The 27,959-nt window shown below is 40.4% G+C and overlaps 1 protein-coding gene across 3 annotated transcripts in view; it reads left to right on the forward strand.

Moving 5' to 3' along the window:
* Window positions 1-27,959, forward strand: part of neb (nebulin) — a 73,240-nt gene that overhangs the window by 13,193 nt on the left and 32,088 nt on the right. Inside the window, exons 14-84 of one of the 3 annotated variants that reach the window (XM_080784976.1) lie at window positions 234-335; window positions 497-604; window positions 696-800; window positions 910-1,008; window positions 1,786-1,890; window positions 2,021-2,128; window positions 2,244-2,357; window positions 2,713-2,910; window positions 3,159-3,266; window positions 3,391-3,489; window positions 4,166-4,270; window positions 4,357-4,464; window positions 4,585-4,896; window positions 5,455-5,661; window positions 6,258-6,362; window positions 6,447-6,554; window positions 6,693-7,004; window positions 7,246-7,452; window positions 7,586-7,690; window positions 7,775-7,882; window positions 8,021-8,332; window positions 8,553-8,759; window positions 8,874-8,978; window positions 9,114-9,221; window positions 9,436-9,747; window positions 10,823-11,029; window positions 11,119-11,223; window positions 11,420-11,527; window positions 11,621-11,932; window positions 12,752-12,958; window positions 13,048-13,152; window positions 13,349-13,456; window positions 13,552-13,863; window positions 14,006-14,209; window positions 14,617-14,721; window positions 14,912-15,019; window positions 15,115-15,426; window positions 15,672-15,875; window positions 16,025-16,129; window positions 16,246-16,353; window positions 16,449-16,760; window positions 17,006-17,209; window positions 17,350-17,454; window positions 17,569-17,676; window positions 18,686-18,997; window positions 19,243-19,446; window positions 19,587-19,691; window positions 19,806-19,913; window positions 20,009-20,320; window positions 20,422-20,625; window positions 21,491-21,595; window positions 21,703-21,810; window positions 21,903-22,214; window positions 22,339-22,542; window positions 22,724-22,828; window positions 23,018-23,125; window positions 23,226-23,537; window positions 23,652-23,855; window positions 24,002-24,106; window positions 24,642-24,749; window positions 24,880-25,191; window positions 25,344-25,448; window positions 25,670-25,768; window positions 25,921-26,022; window positions 26,123-26,230; window positions 26,459-26,770; window positions 26,876-26,980; window positions 27,115-27,219; window positions 27,325-27,429; window positions 27,523-27,630; window positions 27,820-27,930. In XM_080784976.1, the coding sequence (XP_080641102.1) occupies window positions 234-335; window positions 497-604; window positions 696-800; window positions 910-1,008; window positions 1,786-1,890; window positions 2,021-2,128; window positions 2,244-2,357; window positions 2,713-2,910; window positions 3,159-3,266; window positions 3,391-3,489; window positions 4,166-4,270; window positions 4,357-4,464; window positions 4,585-4,896; window positions 5,455-5,661; window positions 6,258-6,362; window positions 6,447-6,554; window positions 6,693-7,004; window positions 7,246-7,452; window positions 7,586-7,690; window positions 7,775-7,882; window positions 8,021-8,332; window positions 8,553-8,759; window positions 8,874-8,978; window positions 9,114-9,221; window positions 9,436-9,747; window positions 10,823-11,029; window positions 11,119-11,223; window positions 11,420-11,527; window positions 11,621-11,932; window positions 12,752-12,958; window positions 13,048-13,152; window positions 13,349-13,456; window positions 13,552-13,863; window positions 14,006-14,209; window positions 14,617-14,721; window positions 14,912-15,019; window positions 15,115-15,426; window positions 15,672-15,875; window positions 16,025-16,129; window positions 16,246-16,353; window positions 16,449-16,760; window positions 17,006-17,209; window positions 17,350-17,454; window positions 17,569-17,676; window positions 18,686-18,997; window positions 19,243-19,446; window positions 19,587-19,691; window positions 19,806-19,913; window positions 20,009-20,320; window positions 20,422-20,625; window positions 21,491-21,595; window positions 21,703-21,810; window positions 21,903-22,214; window positions 22,339-22,542; window positions 22,724-22,828; window positions 23,018-23,125; window positions 23,226-23,537; window positions 23,652-23,855; window positions 24,002-24,106; window positions 24,642-24,749; window positions 24,880-25,191; window positions 25,344-25,448; window positions 25,670-25,768; window positions 25,921-26,022; window positions 26,123-26,230; window positions 26,459-26,770; window positions 26,876-26,980; window positions 27,115-27,219; window positions 27,325-27,429; window positions 27,523-27,630; window positions 27,820-27,930 (11,694 nt within the window). The remainder of the gene's footprint in view (window positions 1-233; window positions 336-496; window positions 605-695; window positions 801-909; window positions 1,009-1,785; window positions 1,891-2,020; window positions 2,129-2,243; window positions 2,358-2,712; window positions 2,911-3,158; window positions 3,267-3,390; window positions 3,490-4,165; window positions 4,271-4,356; window positions 4,465-4,584; window positions 4,897-5,454; window positions 5,662-6,257; window positions 6,363-6,446; window positions 6,555-6,692; window positions 7,005-7,245; window positions 7,453-7,585; window positions 7,691-7,774; window positions 7,883-8,020; window positions 8,333-8,552; window positions 8,760-8,873; window positions 8,979-9,113; window positions 9,222-9,435; window positions 9,748-10,822; window positions 11,030-11,118; window positions 11,224-11,419; window positions 11,528-11,620; window positions 11,933-12,751; window positions 12,959-13,047; window positions 13,153-13,348; window positions 13,457-13,551; window positions 13,864-14,005; window positions 14,210-14,616; window positions 14,722-14,911; window positions 15,020-15,114; window positions 15,427-15,671; window positions 15,876-16,024; window positions 16,130-16,245; window positions 16,354-16,448; window positions 16,761-17,005; window positions 17,210-17,349; window positions 17,455-17,568; window positions 17,677-18,685; window positions 18,998-19,242; window positions 19,447-19,586; window positions 19,692-19,805; window positions 19,914-20,008; window positions 20,321-20,421; window positions 20,626-21,490; window positions 21,596-21,702; window positions 21,811-21,902; window positions 22,215-22,338; window positions 22,543-22,723; window positions 22,829-23,017; window positions 23,126-23,225; window positions 23,538-23,651; window positions 23,856-24,001; window positions 24,107-24,641; window positions 24,750-24,879; window positions 25,192-25,343; window positions 25,449-25,669; window positions 25,769-25,920; window positions 26,023-26,122; window positions 26,231-26,458; window positions 26,771-26,875; window positions 26,981-27,114; window positions 27,220-27,324; window positions 27,430-27,522; window positions 27,631-27,819; window positions 27,931-27,959) is intronic. The other 2 variants (XM_080784977.1, XM_080784978.1) reach the window with 2 other exon arrangements.

Consider the following 27,959-nt stretch of genomic DNA (forward strand, 5'->3'; position numbering starts at 1 on the left):
CTAGGATTACCATGTAGATTGTAGAAGTAGCTTTCGGCTCTACATATGACATCCCTGTTCGTCATGTGCCTCCACAAATAACCCTCAGACGTGTACATTGAAATAAAAAAGCCACTTGTGCCATACTTTAGTAATACTTTTAAATACATAAAAGTATTTACAAATGTACATTTGGGCTCTGATTTGTATTGTAGTTCTCATGATAAATGTCATTTGTTTCCTATCCTTTACAGAAAGTGTACAAAAAAAGCTATGAGAAATCCAGGGGATCCAGCATCAACTACTGTGACACGCCCAAGTTTCATATGGACTCTGTACTTAAACAGTTTACTGATGTGAGTATTCCTGTAGACTGTAAACTCAGTCACACCAGCCCTGCTGGTTAACTGTGCACCCCTACAGCCATCCTTTTTCTTTTAATTTCAGCCCTCTAATTTGATGAGGCCTTTTGTCCAATCTCATGTCCAGATTATGACCATGTCAATTTTCTTCCCAGGCAAAATACAAAACAAAGTATGACGAGGAGGTGAAGGGACACTATATCGGCAGCTATGAGGATATCTGGACGATTCACTGCAAGCAACTTGAAGAAATGAAGAGTATCGTAAGTTTCTTCTGGTTGTGCTTTTCTTTCTGATATTCTTAGTAATGTACAGTATGAATTCACTTATCATATCCTGCATTTGGTTTTTCAGCAATGGTACAAAGGAGATGCTGATGACATCAACTCAAGGTGCTTCTTCCCCCAAACTCTTACGCCTGGATACGAATCTACTAAGAAAATGCAACAATGTAAAGACGTAAGTAATCTTGGTTGATTTCATTTATGTAGTTAATTATTCCTTAAATCAACTAAGCAGCTCTGACATTTTATACATTTTCATCGAGTTTTTGTGTTGTGTTTTGCAGAAAGTATACCGGCAACATCCGGACACGGTGAAATTTACACAAGTGACGGATTCTCCAGTTCAAGTTCAAGCCGCCATCAATGCCAAACAGCTCAGTATGGTATGTAAAAGGTTGCCATTGTTGAAAATGTTTGAAAATGCAAAAAAATAAAAAAAGGCTAGAATAAATGCGTCTCTAATGGCGGCGCCCAAAATATGTATGCCAACCAAGTTTAAAGTGACAAAAAGTCCACTAGAAATTGTAGAACTGTAATGTAAGCCAACAAAGATATATTAATATACTTATTTCTATTTCGGAAGGGGTCAGGTAAAATGCCAGTTGGATGAAGTGAATACAATCACATTTTCAGTTGTTACACACTGTATACATTTTCTGACTCAAAATTGGAGGCAGCTAATACATTGGATTCCTAAAGAATTTGCCCATTCATCCACATAGCTCAGCTGTCTTTCCGTGACCACCATGGAAACTGGAGAGCCACCTCTGTAGTATAAATAGCAGCATGCGTTCAGTTAGCCCAGAATAAACCATGTGATCACACTGGGGTTGATGGACAAGAAAAGTGTGTGACAGTTTACTAGACAGTATACTGTAACTATCAGATAAAGAAAGAGCTCTCTTAGGCCGCCAGTACCCTCTAGTGACAGGAAGTAAAATAACTGTTTGATCGTGAAATGCAATGTAGAAAAATAAAACCCAAAAACTGTATGCTGAATGAAATCAACTATAACTGGAATAAAGAAGGGGGGGGTAGAAAATACTACCTCAAAATAGGTTAGAAATGGTTAAGCGTCCATGAATGTGCATGAAGTTGAGGGGAATTAAAGACTAGTACAGTGATCAATTCCATGCTGATTTCACACTCTTTTTTTACAGCTCAACTACAAGGCAGATTATGAGAAGTTGAAGGTTAAAAATGTCCTGCCGGCAGACTATCCATTCTTCATCCAGTCCAGAGTGAACGCCTTTAACCTTAGTGATGTAAGTAAAACAACTACAAGTTTGTTAGTTTTTTCACTGAAATCTAAACTTTTGATACATTCTATCTATCCCAGAGTCCATTTTCCATTGCAGTTTCAAACTCAAATGCCAATGTTTGCTATTGTTGTAGAACTCCTATCATCATGACTGGGAGAAAGTTAAAGACAAGCAGTTTGAGGTCAAGGGTGACGCCATCTCGATCCTTGCAGCCCGCGCCCACACAAACATTGTCAGCGATGTGAGTATTAAATAATGTTTATGGGAATACTTAAATCCCTCCTTTTTAAATATACAGTGTGTTTGGTGCTTCTGTATAGAATTTAAAATCCAAATGTTGTTGTTGCTACTTTCAGGTTAAATACAAGAAGGAATATGAAAAGAACAGGGGACACATGGTTGGAGCCCTCAGCATTAACGACGACCCCAAGATTATGTTGGCCGTTCATGTGGCCAAAATGCAGAGCGAAGTAAGTAATGTTACCTTTGGGTTATGGGTTAACTGCATGGAAAAGAAAGATTTTCCCTCATGTAATTAACCATGTATACTTGGTACATATGATGATGGGCCATAGCTTAGTGGGTAGAGGTTTTAGAGAGATTGCCTTCTGGTAATCAGAAGGTCACTGGTTAACCTCCCCAGCCCACTACATGTTGACACGTAACCCCAAAAACGTGCCCTGCAAGATTAAAAATGGTCACCCATCATGCTATTTTCACCATGTTTGACTATTATGATTGAATGATGAATGATTGATTCATTATTATTTTTAGATTTGACAGAGTACATTACCACTGACTGTCGTATATGTCATGTGTCCACAGCGTGCGTATAAAAAGGACTATGAAAAGATGAAGACCAAGTTCCAAACCCCACTGGACATGATGTCGGTCACCCTGGCCAAGAAGTCGCAGGCTATCGCCAGCATGTCTGGCTACAAGAACATCCCCAACCGCTACCTCATGCCCCACGACAGCGTAGCGCTGGTCACGGCCAAGAATGCCAACCAAATCCAGAGTGACGTAAGACACATCCGACATCTTTTTTGTTGACAGCAAACTGGATATTTTCTGGGTTGGGTGGAGGGGAGCCATTTATGAAACTGGTAAATGTTGGGAAATTGTGGAGCCAAATGATCCATTGTTACACGAAACTCTGAAAGTAGTATGAAAGAGTATAGCGTTCAAATGAATGCTCAGGATTTTACTATAGTATGAAGAACATGTTTTCTTATCTTATATGTGCCATTTTGATCTTTTCTTTGTGCTAGAATGATTACAAGTATGACTACAACGTGAACACCAAGGGAACTCCATGGGTCCCCTATGGCTCCGTCGCAGTGGAAACGGTCAAGAAGGCCGGTGAAATCTTTAGTGAAGTACGTAATGTACACATACAGCATCCCTTCTCTTCCTCCCCTTGAGGATGCACGAAAGCAATATATCATTATTTGATATGCAATGGAATAATTATCTCATCAACTTCCCTGTATTCCCCCGCAGAGAAAATACAGACAACATCCAGACACTGTCCCCTTCACGTCCATCGATGACCATCCAACCATGCTGCAGGCCAAAGTCAACCAGCTTATGAGGAGTGACGTAAGTCTGCAAAGTTCACAACACATCCGCTCTTTAGGCTTTTTTGTGTGTGAAAATGGTTAAGTCTGTCTGTGGGTATTTTAAATATAGAGCTTGTTGTGACTAAATTATAACTACATTGGATCCTTAGAACAAAGGGAATCTACCAACGCGCCTCAAGCCTAACGTTTAAGCCTTTTGTTATTTGCTAATATACAAGAAAACAACCTTTCGACCTTGCAGTTTTTATCAGAGTCAGAGTCATGACTCTGATGAAGACCACAAGGTCAAAACGTTAGTTGTATTCTTGTATACTAGCACCTAATAAAAGGCTTAAATGTCCGTGCTGCTCCAGTGTCCTCTCCTCCTTCTGCAACTACATTGGATCCATTGGAACACATTCATTTCCATTTCCATTTTTGAGGGGTGCTAGACCCTCCAATACATGCCTTTTGAAGATTCCATCATATTACAAATCCCATAGACTTGGCTGCCATGTTTGTTTACAGCACCTATAATGTAAATATTTTCCAGCCAAGTCTATGGACTTTAATATTTGTTTAGGGCAGTAAAGGATGACATTGGCCAATATAAATAAATCTTGTGCCCCTCACTTCACACAAGTGTGATTCATTTCTTTCTTAATGTTGCTGATCTGTAACATTTGATTTAACATTATCTGTCCTCTGCCCCATAGCTGTTCTACAAGAGAGGCCTTGAGGAGATCCACCAGAAGTACTCTCTGCCTCCTGACGCCCCTGAGTTCCTCCTAGCCAAGAGTAATGCATACAACATGAGCCAGGTGGGTTAGGAGAACTTAGGACACAGTACAATATGTTCATATGGGGGTTTGGACAGAGGCTTGATAATTCCAATTCTTTATTTCAGAGCTGCTATACGGCAGCCTGGGAGGCGACAATTGCTAAAGGTTATGACCTGAGGCCTGATGCTATTCCCATTGTTGCTGCAAAGGCTGTCAGACATGCAGTCAGTAATGTAAGTATTTGTTGTCAGACTAGACCCACCTATCTAAAACTGAAGAAAAACTTGGTCTTAATTTCACAAGCATAATTAATTGAATTTAAGAGTATGAATGAATGTTGTTTTCTTTGACAGGTGCAATACAAAAAAGCATACGAAAAGGCAAGGGGACACCACGTTGGCTTCCGTAGCATCCAGGACGACCCCTTGCTGGTTCTAAGCATGAATGTGGCTAAGCTGCAGAGTAAGAAGAACTACGAGAAGGACTACCACAAGTCCAAGCTGAAGTTTCACAGCCCCGTAGACATGATGAGTTTGACTCTGGCCAAGCATCAATCATCTGTACAGACCAATATTGGCTACAAGAAGATCATCAACCAATACACTCTTCTACCAGACGCTATGAGCCTGGAACTCGCTCGTACCATGAACTTCAACGCCAGCGATGTAAGTTTGAATATTAGCACCATATTAATACCATAGGTTATTATGTGTTTGCAAGCTAAGACTAAACTTACCAGGTGCATTGCTACTGTACCATATATTTCTCAGTTGGTATTCGATTGAATAAATTGGGGCAAGAACCCCCTCCTCATTTCCCTTTGACCCTAACCATTACATTACAAAGGAAGACAAGACAAGAAAAGTTAATTGTGTATTTACATTTATAAAGAAATGAAGCATTTTTATGCATGTAACGGTCAAAGTTTTTTTTACACTGTTAACAATACACTCGTATTTGAGAGTGTCATGGTGTCTTGTCTGCTATAATGTGCAAACATTCAGTATAAAGAGCAGCACATACAAAGAGAACAGAACCGCCAGTCACAAACAAACACATGGTTTGCCTCACTGGAATACCAGTTTTTCTCCTTTTTTTGGTGCACTTTCCACAGGGTTTTCGCCTACATCACAATAATGATACGATCAACAGAATCAACAATTCATTACTGGTGCTAGTGTAGGTACTCTAACTCTGCTCTATTTTTAATTCTTTGCTTACAGAACAACTACAAGATGGACTATGAGACCTGTGTGAAGGGAACCAGTTGGGTCCCCATTGGCTCCGTGGACGTGGAGAAAGTCAAGGCGGCAGGCAAAGCAATGGATGAGAGGAAATACAGGCAGCACCCTTCCAACTTCAAGTTCACCAGTGACACTGGATCCATGAGCATGGAGCTGGCCAAGGCCAATGCCAAGATCACGGATGGGGTGAGTGGCAGTGGCCATAATATCTCATTATCTCGTTCTATGGCTATGTTTATAGAGCGTCGCAGTCTGTCCCACCCGCTTTCATGACGATGAGAGACCCGGAAAAGAATTCCCTGTTCATTTTCCTCATAGACTTTTCAAAAACTATTTATTTAAAGACGTTTTTTTTTACTTTTTGAAAAGTCTATGAGGAAAATGAATGGGGAATTCTTTTCCGGGTCTCTCGAGGGGGCGGGACTGCGACACTCTATTGACTGGCAGTCCAAATCAGATTGTTGGCATATGCAGTTTGGAATGGCATGAGTTATAGTCTGAAAAAATGATTTATTTAATTCAAATGTCATTACTGCGTGGTTTGAAATGAGTTTCAAATCTGATTTCTAAAGATGTCTCAGTCTGTACACTCGGACACTGAAGCCTGAATTAACCTTCGTCCTATAGTGATGTTGCTTGCGGACAAATAAGCCGATCTACAACCTTACAACGCGTCGCTGTGTGACTTGTTGTGAGCTTGTATATCTGAGTATAAAAGTATAGATTAAAATAATAATAATAATAATGTTTGTTATTTTCCCCCCTCTTTTCTTTTTCTATAGGTTGCCTATAAAGCCGCTAGTCAGAAGAACATGCGCACATACCATCTACCAGCCGATGCCCCTGAGTTCATTCTGGCTAAATACAATGCCCAGACCATGAGCAAGGTCAGAACACAACATACTTGTGGTTAATGCAAATAAATGTATATTGTAAGTTAATCTTAACCGTGGACTTATTTTCTCCATCAGAGTCACTACAATCACAAGTGGCTGCAAGATATCGCCAAGGGATACGACATGAAGCCTGATGCTGTATCTGTCGTGCATGCCAAGCAAGGCAGACACATTATCAGCGATGTAAGCACCATATCAACAGCATTTGCGGTTGCATTGCTATGAATGTATTCAGAACTATACTATTTTCTTTTCTTTATTTATTTTTCTTTATTCTTATTTTTTGCGTGTGGTCGTTTTATTCTCCTCTTTTCCATTCAGATACAATACAAGAAAGCATATGAGAAGGGGAGGGGCCACCATATTGGTGCCCGCTGCATAGCAGATGACCCTCTGATGATGCTAGCTCTGAACTCAGCCAAGATCCAGAGTAATGCCCTGTACACGAAGGACTACCACAAGTCCAAGCTGAAGTATCAATCCCCCGTGGACATGATGAGTTTGGTTCAGGCCAAGCAAGCCTCTGCTGTATCGACGAACATTGGCTACAAAAACATCCCTCACAATTATTTCCTTCTCGCCGATAACCTGAACTTGGAACGGTGTCGCAACATGATGGACATTCAGAGTGATGTACGTTTTCAGACTTCATTTGATTGTGCCTGTCCTGTGCAAAACAATGTTCCCTTTCCACAGAATTGTCATTACAATGTAAAGGCAGTTGCAGTTAATTAAATTAATGAGTCTAATTTAATTAGATGCAACTGTATCTACACTGTTATGCTGATACATTTGGGAAAATTGCCTATTGCAGTTTACTTAGGATAACAAATAATGGACATTGATCATGTTTTATCTGTCTGCACATCCACAGAATGTCTACAAGGCAGATTACAACAGTTTTTGTAGAGGTGCAGGATGGGTCCCTCTTGGTTCCATTGATGTTGAAAAGGTTAAGGCTGCCAATAAAGCTCTGGATGAAACGAGCTACCGCCAACACCCCAGTTCCTTCAAGTTCAGCAGTAAGACCGACAACATGAACATTGCCTTGGCCATGGCCAACTCTAAGCAGCAGAACATAGTAAGCTTTTGTTCTTTTTCATCTAATGCTTCTTGGTATTTTAGTTGAGGTGATTGTTCCAAGATTTCACAAACCCCCTCCAAAAAAATATATAGTTTATGTTCTTTTTCCCCCCCTCTCTTCTTCTTTCTAGTCTGCCTATAAAGCCGCTGGTGAGAAGTTCATGCGCACATACCATCTACCAGCCGATGCCCCTGAGTTCATTCTGGCTAAATGCAATGCCCAGACCATGAGCAAGGTCAGAACACAACATACTTGTGGTTAGTGCAAATAAATGTATATTGTAAGATAATCTTAACCTTGGACTTATTTTCTCCATCAGAGTCACTACAATCACCAGTGGCTGCAAGATATCGCCAAGGGATACGACATGAAGCCTGATGCTGTATCTGTCGTGCATGCCAAGCAAGGCAGACACATTATCAGCGATGTAAGCACCATATCAACAGCATTTGCGGTTGCATTGCTATGAATGTATTCAGAACTATACTATTTTCTTTTCTTTATTTATTTTTCTTTATTCTTATTTTTTGCGTGTGGTCGTTTTATTCTCCTCTTTTCCATTCAGATACAATACAAGAAAGCATATGAGAAGGGGAGGGGCCACCATATTGGTGCCCGCTGCATAGAGGATGACCCTCTGATGATGCTAGCTCTGAACTCAGCCAAGATCCAGAGTAATGCCCTGTACACGAAGGACTACCACAAGTCCAAGCTGAAGTATCAATCCCCCGTGGACATGATGAGTTTGGTTCAGGCCAAGCAAGCCTCTGCTGTATCGACGAACATTGGCTACAAAAACATCCCTCACAATTATTTCCTTCTCCCCGATAACCTGAACTTGGCACGGTGTCGCACCATGAACACCCAATCCAGCGATGTAAGTGACATTAATGTTATCTAAATATCTCTGATCAATTGATATTTATCTTTTCATGGTCTAACTGATTTTTAAAACACTGCAAGACTAAACGTCATTCATCTGAGTATACAAGCCTAGATACTAACTAGCCAATCAATAATGTCTACAAGTACAAACCTATACAAATTAAGCCAATCAATACAATTATGTAACTTAACCTTCTTGCCTGTCTTTCCAGTCGGAATACAAGTCTGAATGGAACAACTATATTAGAGGAGTTGGATGGGTACCCATTGGTTCACTTGGAGTTGAGACTGCTAAGATTGGTGGTGATATTCAAAGTGAAAAGAAGTACCGAACTCATCCATCCACCTTTAAGTTCAGCAAGCTGATGGATTCCATGGACGTGGTTCTTGCTACCGAAAACAACAAGATCATGAACAAGGTGAAGCATGCTCATACTGTATAACATATTTGAAGTGAAAAATCTACCACTCTTCTACAGGAGTGCTTGTATTTGATATTTTGTATGCCTTTAAATATCCATGTGTCATTACAGCAAGCATACACAAAGAAATGGCACCAAGACAAGCTGACGATCCATGTAATGCCAGATTCTCCTGAAATTGTCTTGGCCAAGGCCAATGCCCTGCAAATGAGCGACGTAAGACAAATACAATTTCCATGGTCAAATTTTGATGGTAGTACATCAATATAATAAAATAACTGCAGAATGTTATAGTAGTCCTTGTTATTTAATGTATGTAAAGATCTAATCTCTGTTCTGCATCATTCACAGAAACTTTACAAAGCCAGTGTCTTGGAGATGGCCAATAAGGGCCATAACATGAAAGCAGATGCCATCCCTATATTAGCTGCCAGGGCTAGCACCACTATTGCCAGCAATGTAAGTTGGGATGCCCCTTGCTATACCAAACAAATATTTGCTACCACACTTTATAGTATAGCAGTTATGACAAAAACAAATCTCATCACCTATTACAGTACAAGTACAAGCTGGCCTTTGAGAAGGCGAAGGGCCACCATGTGGGCTTCCGCAGTATCAAGGACGACCCCTTGCTGGTTCACTACATGCATTAATACTACACTCTCTTTCACAGTACAAGTACCTTGCAGGTTACCGCAAACAAATTGGCCATCACATTGGTGCCCGCTGCATAGAGGATGACCCTCTGATGATGCTAGCTCTGAACTCAGCCAAGATCCAGAGTGATGCCCTGTACACGAAGGACTACCACAAGTCCAAGCTGAAGTATCAATCCCCCGTGGACATGATGAGTATAGTTCATGCCAAGGAAGCAAATCGTGCTCAGACCATGATTGGTTACAAGACAGTCAACACCCACTATACAGTCCTCCCTGACGCCATGAATCTGGAACTGGCTCGTAACATGCAGTTCATCGCCAGCGATGTAAGTGCAAATCGTTATTTCTAATTATTATTATTATTATTTCCTAATTTGTATGCAGTGGTGGATTAAGTACTTTTACTTAAGTAAAAGTATCAATACCTCTATGTAGAAATAGTCTGTGACAAGAAAAATGCCCGTATTCAAGTATTTGCATCAAATTATACTTTGTACTCAGAGTACTCCTTTTACACCTTTTTAACTGAGGTATAAAATAGAACTTATGTTATGTTGTTAATAGCCTAGTTTCGTTATAATAATTGAAATCTGTAAACTTGACTAGTAACTCAAATAGTAGTGGAGTAATACAAAGTATATTTGCCTCTGAGAGTGGAGTAGAAGTATAAAGTATTGAAGAATGGAAATACACAAATACAGTAAAAGTACCTCAAAATTATAATTAAAGGACCACTTCATCACTTTTCAACTTATCTTCATGTAATTGGTCCTCACTAATGTTAAAAAAATGATAAAATACCACATTTTTGTATTTTACTCTGTCTGTGTCTCATAGGAGGGCTGTGGGCAGTTCACCAGTGACACCATTATTTGGCAGATTATCTTTTAAACAAGATAAAAAATATATTTTTTATTATATTTTTATTATCGTGAGAACGATGCCATCCATTTTTGCATTGCAACTTTTCAGGAATATATTGAAGCTTGCAGTTTCTATTAGCTTGGATTCCCCATCGATGGTGTCATTGGTGGACGGGTTTCTGGTCTGCCCACAGCCCTCTATGAGACACAGACTGAGTAGAAAATAATTGTGATATTTTATCATGATCATTAGTGATGACCAATTATATGAAGATAGGTTGAAAAGTGGTGAAGTGGTCCTTTAAGTACTTCAGTAGGCTAAATGTACTTAGTTCCCTCCCACCACTGCTTTTATGAATGATTTTCTTTGTGAAATAGACTATAAAAGTAAATATAATCTATTTTGAATGAGAAACATCTCAAGGACCCCTGGGGGGCCCCGAACCCCACATTGCAAACCACTGTCATACAACACATTTAAATAATGATATTGACATTAATTGTAAAGTACAGTAACATGTTTTATGTCTTCCTTCAGAACCAGTACAAGAGTGAATACAACAGCTACATAAAAGGCATAGGATGGGTTCCTATTGGTTCTGTGGGTGTTGAAACAGTGAAATATGCTGGCAAGGTCTTGGACGAGAAACATTATCGCCAGCACCCCAGTAACTTCAAGTTCACCAAGGACATGCATTCCATGGACCTGGAACTGGCAACAGCTAACAACAAGAATATGAATAAGGTGATGGTTGTTACTCACTGACCGTTTGTACAAGACTACATAGTGTTCATGGGACATCAAAACACTAACATGCACATGTGTCTTTCCAGCAAGCATACCTGAAAGCCTGGGAGGCGGTCAAGGGCGTGAACCACGTGATGCCTGATGCCATGGATATTGTTCTGGCCAAAGCTAATAAGGCCATTTACAGTGAGGTACAGGACTTGACTAGTGCATTTACATTTATTTGCCAACAGCAAACAATTATGTATCATTATGTGGAATGACCGTTCATGAACAGAATCACTGTGGTACATTCTTTGACCAATTCACATTATTATGTAGTACCTGACATTTCTATTGACCACCAACTCATGCTCTCCTTTAAATAAATATTTTATCCCTCTTTAGAAAGCATACAGGTTGGACAATGAGCTGTCCAAGAAGAAAGGACACCATGTACGTGCTGATGCCATTGCAATCCAAAATGCCAAGGCTGGAAGGAACATTATCAGTGATGTAAGTTCTTGTACATAAAGACTTTTACAGAAAGAGTGTTACTACACATTACCATGACTTTCATTTTAATAAAATTCCTCCTTGTTTTTTTAGTACAAGTACCATGCAGGATACCGTAAGCAGAGGGGCCACCATATTGGTGCCCGCTGCATAGAGGATGACCCTCTGATGATGCTAGCTCTGAACTCAGCCAAGATCCAGAGTGATGCCCTGTACAAGAAGGACTTCCACAAGTCCAAGACCAAGTTCCACCTTCCAGTGGATATGATGCAGTTTGAACTGGCCAAGAAGAACCAGATTCAGGTCAACCACGCCAAGTATGTCACTCGCCTGCACAACTGGACCTGCCTGCCAGATGCCACTGACGTTGTCCAGGCCAGACATGCATATGATCTGATGAGTGATGTACGTATCAGACCAGATCAAAATGTTTGATTATCGTGAGAATGATGCCATCCATTTTTGCATTGCAACTTTTCAGGAATATATTAAAGCCTGCAGTTTCTATTAGCTTGGATTTCCCATCGATGATGTCATTGGTGGACGGGTTTCTGGTCTGCCCACAGCCCTCTATGAGACACAGACTGAGTAGAAAATAATTGTGCTATTTTATCATGATTATTAGTGAGGACCAATTATATGAAGATAGGTTGAAAAGTGGTGAAGTGGTCCTTTAAGTACTTCAGCAGACTAAATGTACTTAGTTCCCTCCCACCACTGCTTTTATGAATGATTTTCTTTGTGAAATAGACTATAAAAGTAAAGGTAATCTATTTTGAAGTTATTAGTTCACTCGCATACTGTAAATGTAATATTTTCCATGAAGTTGCTTGCATGTTGTGTGTAGACTACATGACTTAAATAAAATAGTGATTCTCAAACTTTGATATGCATTAGGCCACCATTTACCATTTGATAGAATTGTTTTAATCTCTTTGACACCAATCTACCACTGTTTGTTAGTAGAATTGAACAGAACCACAGGCCCAACTGGTTCCATTTGTAGCCTTCACTGAGTTACACATCTGTAAAGGTCCTTTTTGTTCTGAATGTCCACTTGGTTCATAACTATCAATCATTTAGTTGAGGACCCCATGGAACCATCTCAAGGACCCCTGGGGGGCCCCGAACCCCACGTTGCAAACCACTGTCTTACAACACATTTAAATAATGATATTGACATTAATTGTAAAGTACAGTAACATGTTTTATGTCTTTCTTCAGAACCAGTACAAGAGTGAATACAACAGCTACATAAAGGGCATAGGATGGGTTCCTATTGGTTCTGTGGACGTTGAAAAAGTGAAATCTGCAGGCAAGGCCTTGGATGAGAGACATTATCGCCAGCACCCCAGTAACTTCAAGTTCACCAAGGACATGCATTCCATGGACCTGGAACTGGCGACAGCTAACAACAAGAATATGAATAAGGTGATGGTTGTTACTCACTGACCGTTTGTACAAGACTACATAGTGTTCATGGGACATCAAAACACTAACATGCACATGTGTCTTTCCAGCAAGCATACCTGAAAGCCTGGGAGGCGGTCAAGGGCGTGAACCACGTGATGCCTGATGCCATGGAAATTGTTCTGGCCAAAGCTAATAAGGCAATTTACAGTGAGGTACAGGACTTGACTAGTGCATTTACATTTATTTGCCAACAGCAAACAATTATGTATCATTATGTGGAATGACCGTTCATGAACAGAATCACTGTGGTACATTCTTTGACCAATTCACATTATTATGTAGTACCTGACATTTCTATTGACCACCAACTCATGCTCTCCTTTAAATAATTATTTTATCCCTCTTTAGAAAGCATACAGGTTGGACAATGAGCTGTCCAAGAAGAAAGGACCCCATGTACTTGCTGATGCCGTGGCCATCGTTAACGCCAAGCAAGGAAGGAACATCATCAGTGATGTAAGTTCTTGTACATAAGCACTTTTACAGAAAGAGTGTGTTACTACACATTACCATGACTTTCATTTTAATAAAATTCCTCCTTGTTTTTTTAGTACAAGTACCTTGCAGGATACCGTAAGCAGAGGGGCCACCATATTGGTGCCCGTTGCATCCAGGATGACCCTCTGATGATGCTGGCTCTGAACTCAGCCAAGATCCAGAGTGAGGCCCTGTACAAGAAGGACTTCCACAAGTCCAAGACCAAGTTCAACCTTCCAGTGGATATGATGCAGTTTGAACTGGCCAAGAAGAACCAGATTCAGGTCAACCACGCCAAGTATGTCACTCGCCTGCACAACTGGACCTGCCTGCCAGATTCCACTGACGTTCTCCATGCCAGACATGCATATGATCTGATGAGTGACGTATGTATCAGACCAGATCAAAACGTTTGAATGTTATAACTTATTAACTGTAGTTGTTGATTTTTCAAACACAACATGGGAATATTTGTTTTTATGTGTTCAGTATCTGTGAAACAATTATTATATTTTTTGTTCGATCCAGGCTGTTTACAAGGCTGACCTGAAGGACCTGCGGGGCATGGGATGGGTTCCTATTGGTTCACTGGATGTGGAGAAGGCAAAGATTGCTGAACGAATCCTGAGTGAAACAAAATATCGTCAGCATCCCAGCAACTTCAAGTTCACCAGCAAAACTGATGCCATGCCCATGGAATTAGCTAAGGCCAATTCTCTGATTGCAGACAAGGTAACACCCTGTAGACAATAAACATCAATCTCATGACCAGAAATGTACCCCTATTTACATCAAATGAAAAATATATTTGAAGTAGAAAAAAAGGCTAAATTATTGGCTGGTATTGAATGAACATTAAAAGCTTGATTTGGGCTCAGACTGCTGGCGTAGAGGTCTGGGCACCTACAGTAGGCTACAATGCAGCCTGACAGCGTGCTGCAGGTTCGAGTCGTGATCCCGACGGTCTTTGCTGCATGTCACTCCCCTTCTCTCTCGCCATTTCCTGTCGGCCTACTGTCCTATCTATAATAAAAGCATAAAAGCCCCAAAATAAATATTTTTAAAAAAAAGGAAAAAAAGCTTGATTTGATCTTTTTGGTTATATAATTACATGATTATTCAATGACCTTTCATTGCAGAAAGCATATAATGCTGCCTGGGAGAAGGACAAGACTAAACTCCACATCATGCCTGATGCCATGGATATCGTTCTGGCCAAAGCAAATAAGGCCAACTACAGTTTGGTAAGTCTTCAATCCAAAATATGTGTTTGTAAATACTCAATTTTGTATTGTAAATTATTGTAATTTAATTGTAATTCTCTTCTGCAGATACAAAATGTTTTAAAATTCTAATGTATGATTGAAATGGATATACTATATTGTTTAGATCTTGTTGAATCCACTAAGATTTTGTCATTTATTTGTCATACAGAAACAGTACACACAAGCAAATGAAGATGCCAAAAAGAAGGGCTACAATCTACGTAGTGATGCCGTGGCCATCGTTAACGCCAAGCAAGGAAGGACCATTATCAGTGATGTAAGTTCTTGTACATAAGCACTTTTACAGAAAGAGTGTGTTACTACACATTACCATGACTTTCATTTTAATAAAATTCCTCCTTGTTTTTTTAGTACAAGTACCTTGCAGGATACCGTAAGCAGAGGGGCCACCATATTGGTGCCCGTTGCATCCAGGATGACCCTCTGATGATGCTGGCTCTGAACTCAGCCAAGATCCAGAGTGATGCCCTGTACAAGAAGGACTTCCACAAGTCCAAGACCAAGTTCAACCTTCCAGTGGATATGATGCAGTTTGAACTGGCCAAGAAGAACCAGATTCAGGTCAACCACGCCAAGTATGTCACTCGCCTGCACAACTGGACCTGCCTGCCAGATTCCACTGACGTTATCCATGCCAGACATGCATATGATCTGATGAGTGATGTACGTATAAACCAGATCAAAAATGTCTATTTATGTTTTCACAATGTAAAATAAAGTGTCCAAAATATTAGCTGCCTAATTTGTCAACCTGTGGCAAATGTATAATAGTCAATATCAATATCAGGGTTATATACCCAGTTTATTATTGTTTTAGGTTGTGGTGATGTCAGTCTATTTAGTTAAATTGAAATTTAACTAAAATGTAACTCAAATTTAAATGTTTGACCCCCCACCCCACCCAACAGGCTGTTTACAAGGCTGAACTGAAGGAAATGCAAGGTATTGGATGGGTTCCTATTGGTTCACTTGATGTGGAGAAGGCAAAGATTGCTGAACGAATCCTGAGTGAAAGAAAATATCGTCAGCATCCCAGCAAATTCAAGTTCACCAGCAAAACTGATGCCATGCCCATGGAATTAGCTAAGGCCAATGCTCAGATTGCCGACAAGGTATTGACTCAATATCAGATGAAGTTGTATAACATCAAATTATTATGCTGATAAAACAATGACATTCCTCTCTCTTAAAGCAGCATATTTACTGTATTTAACATATAAACAATAATAATAATTCCCATGTTGTCTATATATCTTAACAGCAAGCATATCTTCGAGCCTGGGAGAAAGACAAGACCAAACTTCATGTCATGCCTGATGCCATGGATATCGTTTTGGCCAAAGCAAATAAGTCCAACTACAGTATTGTAAGTAATAATACAATACCAAGATGTGGGGAATGGGGATGATAAAATTGACATATAATTTGGAGAATTGTCCACGTGGTACTAAATTGTATGGCATGTTCTTGTTTTTTTCACAGAAAGCCTACAAACAAGCAAATGAAGATTCCAAAAAGAAGGGCTACGATCTACGTAGTGATGCCGTGGCCATCGTTAACGCCAAGCAAGGAAGGAACATTATCAGTGATGTAAGTTCTTGTACATAAGCACTTTTACAGAAAGAGTGTGTTACTACACATTACCATGACTTTCATTTTAATAAAATTCCTCCTTGTTTTTTTAGTACAAGTACCTTGCAGGATACCGTAAGCAGAGGGGCCACCATATTGGTGCCCGTTGCATCCAGGATGACCCTCTGATGATGCTGGCTCTGAACTCAGCCAAGATCCAGAGTGAGGCCCTGTACAAGAAGGACTTCCACAAGTCCAAGACCAAGTTCAACCTTCCAGTGGATATGATGCAGTTTGAACTGGCCAAGAAAAACCAGATTCAGGTCAACCACGCCAAGTATGTCACTCGCCTGCACAACTGGACCTGCCTGCCAGATTCCACTGACGTTATCCATGCCAGACATGCATATGATCTGTTGAGTGATGTACGTATAAACCAGATCAAAAATGTCTATTTATGTTTTCACAATGTAAAATAAAGTGTCCAAAATATTAGCTGCCTAGTTTGTCAACCTGTGGCAAATGTATAATAGTCAATATCAATATCAGGGTTATATACCCAGTTTATTATTGTTTTAGGTTGTGGTGATGTCAGTCTATTTAGTTAAATTGAAATTTAACTAAAATGTAACTCAAATTTAAATGTTTGACCCCCCACCCCACCCAACAGGCTGTTTACAAGGCTGAACTGAAGGAAATGCAAGGTATTGGATGGGTTCCTATTGGTTCACTTGATGTGGAGAAGGCAAAGATTGCTGAACGAATCCTGAGTGAAAGAAAATATCGTCAGCATCCCAGCAAATTCAAGTTCACCAGCAAAACTGATGCCATGCCCATGGAATTAGCTAAGGCCAATGCTCAGATTGCCAACAAGGTATTGACTCAATATCAGATGAAGTTGTATAATGTCAAATTATTATGCTGATAAAACAATGACATTCCTCTCTCTTAAAGCAGCATATTTACTGTATTTTCAATATAAACATTTCCCATGTTGTCTATATATCTTAACAGCAAGCATATCTTCAAGCCTGGGAGAAAGACAAGACCAAACTTCATGTCATGCCTGATGCCATGGAGATTGTTTTGGCCAAAGCAAATAAGTCCAACTACAGTGTTGTAAGTAATAATACAATACCAAGATGTGGGGAATGGGGATGATAAAATTGACATAATTTGGAGAATTGTCCACGTGGTACTAAATTGTATGGCATGTTCTTGTTTTTTTCACAGAAAGCCTACAAACAAGCAAATGAAGATTCCAAAAAGAAGGGCTACGATCTACGTAGTGATGCCGTGGCCATCGTTAACGCCAAGCAAGGAAGGACCATTATCAGTGATGTAAGTTTCAGCTTGATTTTCAGTAAACGTAAATATTTGTTTGTTTGTTTAATTAATTATTATCATTTCTACTACTGTACTACTAGAAAGAAATCACACCCGTGTGAAGTGAGGGGCGCTCTTATCATCATACTGTAGCGATCTGGAACCCTGACGCTCGCCCCAACAAACCGCTAGAGTACATCATCCATTCATTGTCAATGGGAATACAATTTTTGTGTAGGACAAAAATATCCAATTTGCTCGTCTACAACTCTACATATGACGTAAATTCTCCATTCATTGTCAATGGGAATTCAACTTTGTGTGGGACAAAAATTGCCGATTTGCTCGTCCACATATGATGTAAATTCTCAATGAATTGTCAATGGGAATTTAATGTTTGTGTAAGACGAAAATCTACACTATAGGTGAATAAATAGTTCTGGAGAAAAGATCAATTAATGAATTAAATCCAAATGTCCATGACAAATTAACTATACACTTATGTTTGGCCATCTTTGACTAAATTATTCAGGTATGTTTGTTAACGTTTTTGAGGGGCGCTTTAGCCCCTCCTATGCCCAGTTTTCCGGGTTTGTGTGAACACAAACACTGGCTTGTGATTGGCTGATCACCCCATAGCGATGATTTGATTGGCTGAGCAAAGTTCATATTGAAGCTGAAAGTGAGGGCAGAAAAGTGAAGACGGAAAAGTGAGGACGCAAATTGTGATTGGCCAGAATGAGATGATGTATTATGATAAGAGCGCCCCTCACTTAGTTCACATGGGTGTGATTTTAATAATCTAAACTGGGGAAATGGTCGGTTATGTACAGTAACATATGGCCCAAACTGTGAATCGATGAAGACATATTGACGTCGGTATCGTCTTTCTTTTAAATACAATTTTGTGTGTTACTGTAAGTAAGTTGGCTATCGCATAAAGTATCTATTTTTTAACTTTTCATTATTTTTTAAAGAATTTGTATGCACGTTATCCTGAATGTTCCCTCCTTTTGTTTTGCAGTACAAGTATCATGCAGGATACCGTGCTCAGAGGGGCCACCATATTGGTGCCCGTTGCGTCCAGGATGATCCTCTGTGCATGCTGGCTCTGAACTCAGCCAAGATCCAGAGTGATGCCCTGTACAAGAAGGACTTCCACAAGTCCAAGACCAAGTTCAACCTTCCAGTGGATATGATGCAGTTTGAACTGGCCAAGAAGAACCAGATTCAGGTCAACCACGCCAAGTATGTCACTCGCCTGCACAACTGGACCTGCCTGCCAGATTCCACTGACGTTATCCATGCCAGACATGCATATGATCTGATGAGTGATGTACGTATAAACCAGTTCAAAAATGTCAATTTATGTTTTCACAATGTAAAATAAAGTGTCCAAAATATTAGCTGCCTAGTTTGTCAACCTGTGGCAAATGTATAATAGTCAATATCAATATCAGGGTTATATACCCAGTTTATTATTGTTTTAGGTTGTGGTGATGTCAGTCTATTTAGTTAAATTGAAATTTAACTAAAATGTAACTAAAATCTAAATGTTTGACCCCCCACCCCACCCAACAGGCTGTTTACAAGGCTGAACTGAAGGAAATGCAAGGTATTGGATGGGTTCCTATTGGTTCACTTGATGTGGAAAAGGCAAAGATTGGTGGTCGAATCCTGAGTGAAAGACTTTATCGTCAGCATCCCAGCAACTTCAAGTTCACCAGCAAAACTGATGCCATGCCCATGGAATTAGCTAAGGCCAATGCTCAGATTGCCAACAAGGTATTGACTCAATATAAAATGAAGTAGTATAATGTCAAATGATTATCCTGATAAGACAATGAAATTCCTCTCTCTTAAAGCAGCATATTTATTGTATTTTCAATATAAACATTTCCCATGTTGTCTATATATCTTAACAGCAAGCATATCTTCAAGCCTGGGAGAAAGACAAGACCAAACTTCATGTCATGCCTGATGCCATGGATATCGTTTTGGCCAAAGCAAATAAGTCCAACTACAGTGTTGTAAGTAATTATACCAAGATATGGTGATGTTAACTTAAAATGTACATAGGCCTACATATCTGGATCATATCCATGTGGTACTAAAGTGTATGGGATGTTCTTGTTTTTTCACAGAAAGCCTACAAACAAGCAAATGAAGATTCCAAAAAGAAGGGCTACAATCTACGTGCTGATGCCGTGGCCATCGTTAACGCCAAGCAAGGAAGGACCATTATCAGTGATGTAAGTTCTTGTACATAAGCACTTTTACAGAAAGAGTGTGTTACTACACATTACCATGACTTTCATTTTAATAAAATTCCTCCTTGTTTTTTTAGTACAAGTACCTTGCAGGATACCGTAAGCAAAGGGGCCACCATATTGGTGCCCGTTGCATCCAGGATGACCCTCTGATGATGCTGGCTCTGAACTCAGCCAAGATCCAGAGTGAGGCCCTGTACAAGAAGGACTTCCACAAGTCCAAGACCAAGTTCAACCTTCCAGTGGATATGATGCAGTTTGAACTGGCCAAGAAGAACCAGATTCAGGTCAACCACGCCAAATATGTCACTCGCCTGCACAACTGGACCTGCCTGCCAGATTCCACTGATGTTGTCAATGCCAGGAAGGCCTATGATCTGCAGAGTGATGTGAGTACCTCAAACATATTAAACATGCTATTTCATGTAATTTAATTGTGGCTCTGCTCTGGTGAACTTTCATGCTGATTAATTTGCTCCTATCTATACAGGCTATATACAAGGCAGACCTGCAGGACACTAAAGGAGTTGGATGGGTACCCATTGGTTCACTCGATGTGCTGAAGGCCAAGCATGCAGCAAAGATCCTCACTGACCAAGGCTACAGGGTGAAACTAGACAAACAGAAATACACCTCGGACATGGAAGCAATGCCTATGTTGTTGGCAAAAGCAAACGCTGCGATCATAGACAAGGTATGCAATGAGATATCTTCATTTTGAGTAAGAATGAAATCGATACAGAATTACAAACCCTCCAGATTACAAATACTTTAATCAAACTATTTTGCTTTTCCATTACTGGATTTAAATGGTCATCACTAAATGGGTTGATTGCTGATATAAACATCTAATGATCGAAGCTCATGTCAATTGCTCATGTCCCACAAGTGCCTAGCCCCAAATTAGCCTTCTGCCATTAGCTAGCTAGTACGGTTGTTACTTTTCATTAGAAATGTTTAACTATAATTTTAAAGTGTGAAATACTCAAACTCTAATGACCTGTTCAATATAAACATTGAAGTGCAGCAGGCTATAAGTGAAGGGTTCCTGTTAGACTAAGGCTAATCTAATGGCTCTGTGCACAAGATACTTAATTTCCCATCAATGCTTGAGTGCAGGCATCACCCATTGGATGTATTGTTTGTTGCCTTGTAGACGGAGCCTGACATCCAAGCATCATTCAGGAGATAACAATATTTAGACCACACCCCCAAGTCTCAAGCAATTCTAAAGCCTAATTTTGTGTCACTTGCCAAAAAGCCCTGATTTTCAGGTATAGTAGTATAGCAAGCGACACAGAGTATAAATTAAGCTTAACAGTTAACACCCATTCAACCCTCTTGAAACATGTTAGCACAGTAGCATACAACGTATCCTGTTATTTTAGTTATTTTATTTTCAGAATGCTCAAATCTTGGAGGATGATACAGATGGTTCTCAAGAATGATACTAAATAAGAAACAAACTGTTTATCATAACTTGAATGCTTGATAACAGGACAAGATTATATGGTTTTGTAGAAACCTTGAGTTCTAACTTTTGTATTCTCTCATTACAGAAAAGCTATGTGGCAGCATGGGAGGCTGCCAAGGTTAAAAATCACGTGTCACCTGACATGCCTGAAATGGTGCTCTCTAAGGCTAATGCTGCCAACATAAGCAAGGTGTGTATCAGTCTCACAGGAGATGCATTGTACAATGTGTACTACAGTATATCGTTTTCAGACTGAAATTGGTTGCTGTGACTTTACTTTTGTCATTTCACTTTCAGAAATTGTACAGACAAGCAGTTGAGGACATATTCAGAAAGGGTTATGACCTCAAGGCAGATGCAGTGGCTATTAAGGCGGCCAAGCACGGGAGAGAAATTATCAGTGATGTAAGTGACACCTGATCTAATCATTTCTTTCATATTATAATTATATTATGTATTCATATTTATTCTGACAATTTCACGTTCTCTTCACACAGTACAAGTACAAGGCAGGTTACCGTAAGCAGACAGGCCACCACATTGGTGCGCGCTGTGTTCAGGATGATCCTCTGTGCATGCTGGCTATTAACTCAGCCAGGATTGCCAGTGACAACCTGTACAAGAAGGACTTCAACAAGTCCAAGACCAAGTTCAACCTTCCAGTGGACATGCTGACAATTGAGCTGGCCAAGAAATGTCAGAAACAAGTGAATGATGCCAACTACAGAACCTACCTGCACAACTGGACCTGCCTGCCAGACTCCAATGACGTGGTCCAGGCCAGGAAGGTCTACGACCTGCAGAGTGATGTAAGCGGCACTGGGACTCTTGACTGGTGCAATTCCAGTTGATGAATGTCGTTACTAATGATGTGCTGAATTTGTTGCATAATATTTGATTCACAAATGACTGATGTTGGTGATCTCCTTTTAGGCTGTATACAGAGCTGACATGGAATGGATTCGTGGATGCGGCTGGAATCCTCAGGACAGCGTAGATGTCGTCAAAGCGAAACAAGGCCAGACCATACTCAACGACAGATTATACCGTCAGCACCCTAGCAACTTCAAGTTCAAAGCTCAGACAACTGACATGCCATATGCCCTTGCTACAGAAAATGCCAAGACTATGAACAAGGTACCAATACCATATCTCATATTTTTGCTTCATCTTTATTTGCATAATAATTTAAGTTAAAATATGTGTATAAATTCAATGCATCCTAATCACTTTCTTTTATAGACAAAACGTTTGTTTTAAAGAAGTTTATATTCTATAAAATAAGGTTATTTAAATGTTCTTGATCGTCCATTTACAGAAAGCATACGTTGAAGCTTGGGAGAAGGATAAGATCAAGCTCCATATCCCTGTTGATACTCCAGAGATTGTCCTGTCCCAGCAGAACAAACTGAACACCAGTCTGGTAATAAATCACATGATTTGCACCCAAAGTCAATGAACAAGTAGCAAGGTTCCGATGTCATGAATGTCTCAATTATAATAGCCAAAAACATATGTAATGTGTATGACATTTATCACATTCTATTAAAATTATATTTTCTGCTCTGTAGCCAATAGATGATAATAATAATGTAATATTTTGTTCCCACAGAAATGTTATCGTGCAGGATTCGAGGACATCATCAGCAAGGGCTATGTCCTGCCAAAGGATGCCGTTTCTGTCCTGCACGCCAAGGCCTCTAGAACCATTATCAGCGATGTGAGTCTTGGACTTTGAATTCCTCCTTTGATGTTAGAACTTTTCAGACTATACTTCTGTGTACTATTTTGACAAAACATTTCCTTTGCAAATGTTCCAGTACAAATACAAGGCTGGCTTCCGTAAGCAGTGTGGACACCACGTTGGAGCCCTCAGCATTCAGGATGATCATATGTGCATGCTGGCCAAGAATGCAGCCAGGATCCAGAGCGATAATATATACAAGGCGGACTACAACAAGATCAAGACCAAGTTCAACCTGCCAGTGGACATGATTCAGTTTGATCTGGCCAAGAAATGTCAGATCCAAGTGAATGACGCCCACTACAGAACTAAGCTGCACAACTGGACCTGCCTGCCAGATTCCACTGATGTTGTCAATGCCAGGAAGGCCTATGAGTTGCAGAGTGATGTGAGCTTAATTTTGTACTTGTCCTTATAATATTATTTTGTATTTCTTCCATTTCAACTCAGGGGGTTGGTGCTTTTGATTCACAAATGACTGATGTTGGTGATCTCCTTTTAGGCTGTATACAGAGCTGACATGGAATGGATTCGTGGATGCGGCTGGAATCCTCAGGACAGCGTAGATGTCGTCAAAGCGAAACAAGGCCAGACCATACTCAACGACAGATTATACCGTCAGCACCCTAGCAACTTCAAGTTCACTGCTCAGACAACTGACATGCCATATGCCCTTGCTACAGAAAATGCCAAGACAATGAACAAGGTATCAATAGCATATCTCATATTTTTACTTTATTTGTGTAAGTAGGCAGGAGTCCTGGAGGCATTTGTTAAGGTTAATACTCAGGTTGTTTATATTCTGTTGCTTGGAAATAAAGTCATTAAATGTTCATGATTGTCTGTTTACAGAAAGCATACGTTGAAGCTTGGGAGAAGTGCAAGACCAAGTATAACCTGAAGCCAGATATTCCAGAGATAGTCTTGGCCAAGCAGAACAACATCAACACCAGCCTGGTAATAAATCACACACACACACACACACACACACACACACACACACACGCACACGCACACGCACACACACACACGCACACAGTATATATATATATATATATACATATACGTATATACAGTATACCGTGCCGAGTGCAAAGTTGGTTGGATTCTCCAGCACCAATGTTCTGCAATGGATTCCCACACCATAGTATTTGGATCAGTGGTTGTTCAGAACCAACTTGGGACAATGTTGCCTATACAGTATGGAGATCTTGTATCTGTCTGTGTGCATTGATGCTATGTGCATAATCCGCATATATGGATATCCTTGATGACATCAATATAGACTGGCTTCCAAGTACTATGATAATGGCTACTGCACTCTGACAATGGGCACAACGGGTATTGCATAGCGGGTGTATGTATTCCCAACAGGCATCGATCGACCTAATTTCATTAATGCAATGTAGCCTGGAATGTATTATTCTAGGTACTATGGAAATGCACTGTTTTACTTGAACGGTGTCTCGTGTCTCATCTTTGCTCCTCACAGAAACTGTACACCAAATCGTGGGATGATACAAAGGCCAAGGGCTACCACATCAAGGAGGATGCCATTTCTGTGCTGAAAGCCAAAGCCTCCAGAGACATCATCAGTGATGTAAGTATAGAAATATTCACTGATGAGTTGACATCACTTGACATGAGTTGGTTCACTTATTACCATAGAGGAGACACCAATTCTTAAGTCTTTCTCCATGTCTCTCTCTCTCTCTCTCTCTCTGTGTTAGTACAAGTACATGGCAGGTTACCGTAAGCAGAGAGGCCACCACATTGGTGCACGCTGTGTCGAGGATGACCCTCTGTGCATGCTGGCTATTAACTCAGCCAAGATTGCCAGTGACGCCCTGTACAAGAAGGACTTCAACAAGTCCAAGACAAAGTTCAACCTTCCAGTGGATATGCTGACAATTGAGCTGGCCAAGAAATGTCAGATCCAAGTGAACGACGCCCACTACAGAACTAAGCTGCACAACTGGACCTGCCTACCAGATTCCACTGATGTTGTCAATGCCAGGAAGGCCTATGAGTTGCAGAGTGATGTGAGCTTAATTTTGTACTTGTCCTTATAATATTATTTTGTATTTCTTCCATTTCAACTCAGGGGGTTGGTGCTTTACCCCCCCATATGAGCCCTGGAGCTCTGGGTTTAGAGATGGTACCGTATCTTAAACTCTGGTGCCTGCTTCCATAGAATGTGTATAAAGCTGACCTGGAATGGATTCGTGGATGCGGTTGGATACCAGACCAGGGAGTGGACCACTTGAAAGTGAAACACGCTCAGAAGATCCTTGCTGATGTAAGTCTGTCTCTTAACCCCATCATCATCATCATCATCCCACAGATTTTGTGACTCTCATTACCTGTGAGATTCTGCATATTAATATATTTCTTGGACAGATGTTTTGTATGGTTAAAGGAATATGAGCTAGAATTAGATTTGTCATACCATGGGAAAGTAAAGTGTGTATATGTTTATGTGGTGAGACGTTTAAACCATTATTGATGCTGTGTCAACAGAGAGGCTACCGTGTGAAGTTGGATACTCAGAAGTTCACCACCAACACAGACAGAGTGGACTTTGTTTGTGCAAATGCTGCTGCTGAAGTCCGTAATGATGTGAGGAATGAGCTCTTCTGTTTGGCACCTCTTGTTGTTCTTGTTAATAATTATTAGATCATTTGGATGACATAATTATATCATTGTCATATAATGCATGCCAGAAGAGAATCTTGTGGTTGGTAATTGTCTTTTGACTCCACACTCCACAGTGGAAGTATCGTGAGGCCTGGCAGACGGCCAAGACCAAGTACACACTGACAGACACCCCAGTCATGGCCACAGCTAGAGAGGCGGGTAAAAATCTCCATCCGGTAAGACATATTGAAAGAGAAATACAGGATCTTACCAAAAATAAATTGATGCATTTAACAACAAAAAATAATAATTATGAATAATTGACTTCCCTCACAGCATCTATACACCAAGGATTGGGACAAGGCCAAGCAAACTGGCTTCTTCATGCCTGGAGATGCGGTGGGAATAAAGCAATCCATTCACAATAATAAAGTACAGAATCAGGTGAGTGTCCAGGCCAAGTAGTGTTTTCTTCTACAACAGTTGTTTCCCTCTACACCAAATCTCTTCACTGAATATAATAAAAGAATAGGGATGCTAGGGTTCATGTAAGTGGTTAATGTAAAAAAAAAAAAGAGTTCCTATTAAAAAAAACATCATTCTCGGAACCCCTGTTGAAGATCCACAGTTTAGAGTGAATAATAAAACATATCCTCTATGTTTCCCTGACAGCGCCTCTACAGGGAGGGCTTTGTGAAACAGTGCGGTCACCATATTGGCGCCCGCTGCGTTCAGGACGACCCTCTTCTCATGCTGGCCATTAACTCAGCCAAGATCCAGAGTGAAGCCCTGTACAAGAAGGACTTTAACAAATCCAAGACCAAGTTCAACCTGCCAGTGGACATGCTCCAGTTTGAACTGGCCAAGAAGTGCCAGATCCAGGTCAACGATGACAAATACAGGACACGTCTGCACCAGTGGACCTGCATGCCTGATGGGAGCGATGTCATACAGGCCCGCAAATCATACGAACTCCAGAGTGACGTAAGCACTGCATAATAAAAAATGCGGTAACATATATCGTTACAGCGTGGAATAAATACATTTTCCTTCCTACTGCTCAATATGTAATCTTGCTTCTGTCCCCAGATTCTCTACAAGGCTGACCTGGAATGGATCCGTGGCTGTGGATGGATACCAGCGGAGGGTGTTGACCACGTCAAAGTCAGGAATGCCCAGAAGATTCTCAATGATGTACGTTCACCACCATAACATATTCACTATTATCCTCATTCTTTGTGTGTTTGTATGAGTGGTGAGGACATGTTTAATTATGCTTTTGTATGAATTATTTGTGTCTCATGTTGTTGTTGTGATGTCGCTTGCAGAGAATCTACAAGAAGCATGCCAAGGAATGCTTCGGCAAATACACTGTCATTGTGGACACCCCGGAGATCGTTCTGGCTAAGGTCAACGCTGCCAATCTCAGCGACGTATGTAAACGAAGCAGAAAAAAGACCAACGTTTATTTCCAAGGGTATTGTTGTGGTTTTTCCTGTGAATTCTGACTGATAATTTAATTCCTTTTTGTATATCAGCTGAAGTACCATGAGACCTTCAATGCAGAGAAGGGTCACTACATCGGCTGTCCGGACACTCCTGAGATGGCCCATAGCCGGGAGTGTAGTGAGAATATCAGTGAGGTACGGTATATTAACCATATGGTTCATTCATTCAATATCTACATTTACAGATGTGACGGCTACTGACTCTGATGACCCTTTATGTGATTTCAGAAACTTTACAAGAGCAAGTGGGATGAGACCAAAGCTACTGGTTACACACTGGACAAAGAATACATCCCCCTGCTCACTCACAAAAAGAGCCGAGATATCATCAGCGACGTGAGTCTCCATCCTACTTGTGCGAAGATATCCAATCGTGTCGAATTTATTTGTAACATTTTATTACTGATCATCTCCAACGGTTCTTCATGATAGACGATGTCAGTGTAATAAAAAAAACATGTACACTGATTTCTTTATAATAACAATATTGACTGTTGTTTCCCCTTTGAAATGGACTGCTAATAGGCCAAGTACCACGATCTCCATGAGCTGCATAAGGGCCACTACATGGCTAATACCCTGGTTGACTTCCCTGAGGTGGTGCGCTGTGGCGAACAGGAGAAGGGCAAGCCGATGGTGAGACATTCTGGTTCTAAAATTAAATT

This window comes from Protomyctophum bolini (assembly GCF_963924005.1).
Source record: "Protomyctophum bolini genome assembly, chromosome: 16".
In the NCBI taxonomy this organism is placed as follows: Eukaryota; Metazoa; Chordata; class Actinopteri; order Myctophiformes; family Myctophidae; genus Protomyctophum; species Protomyctophum bolini.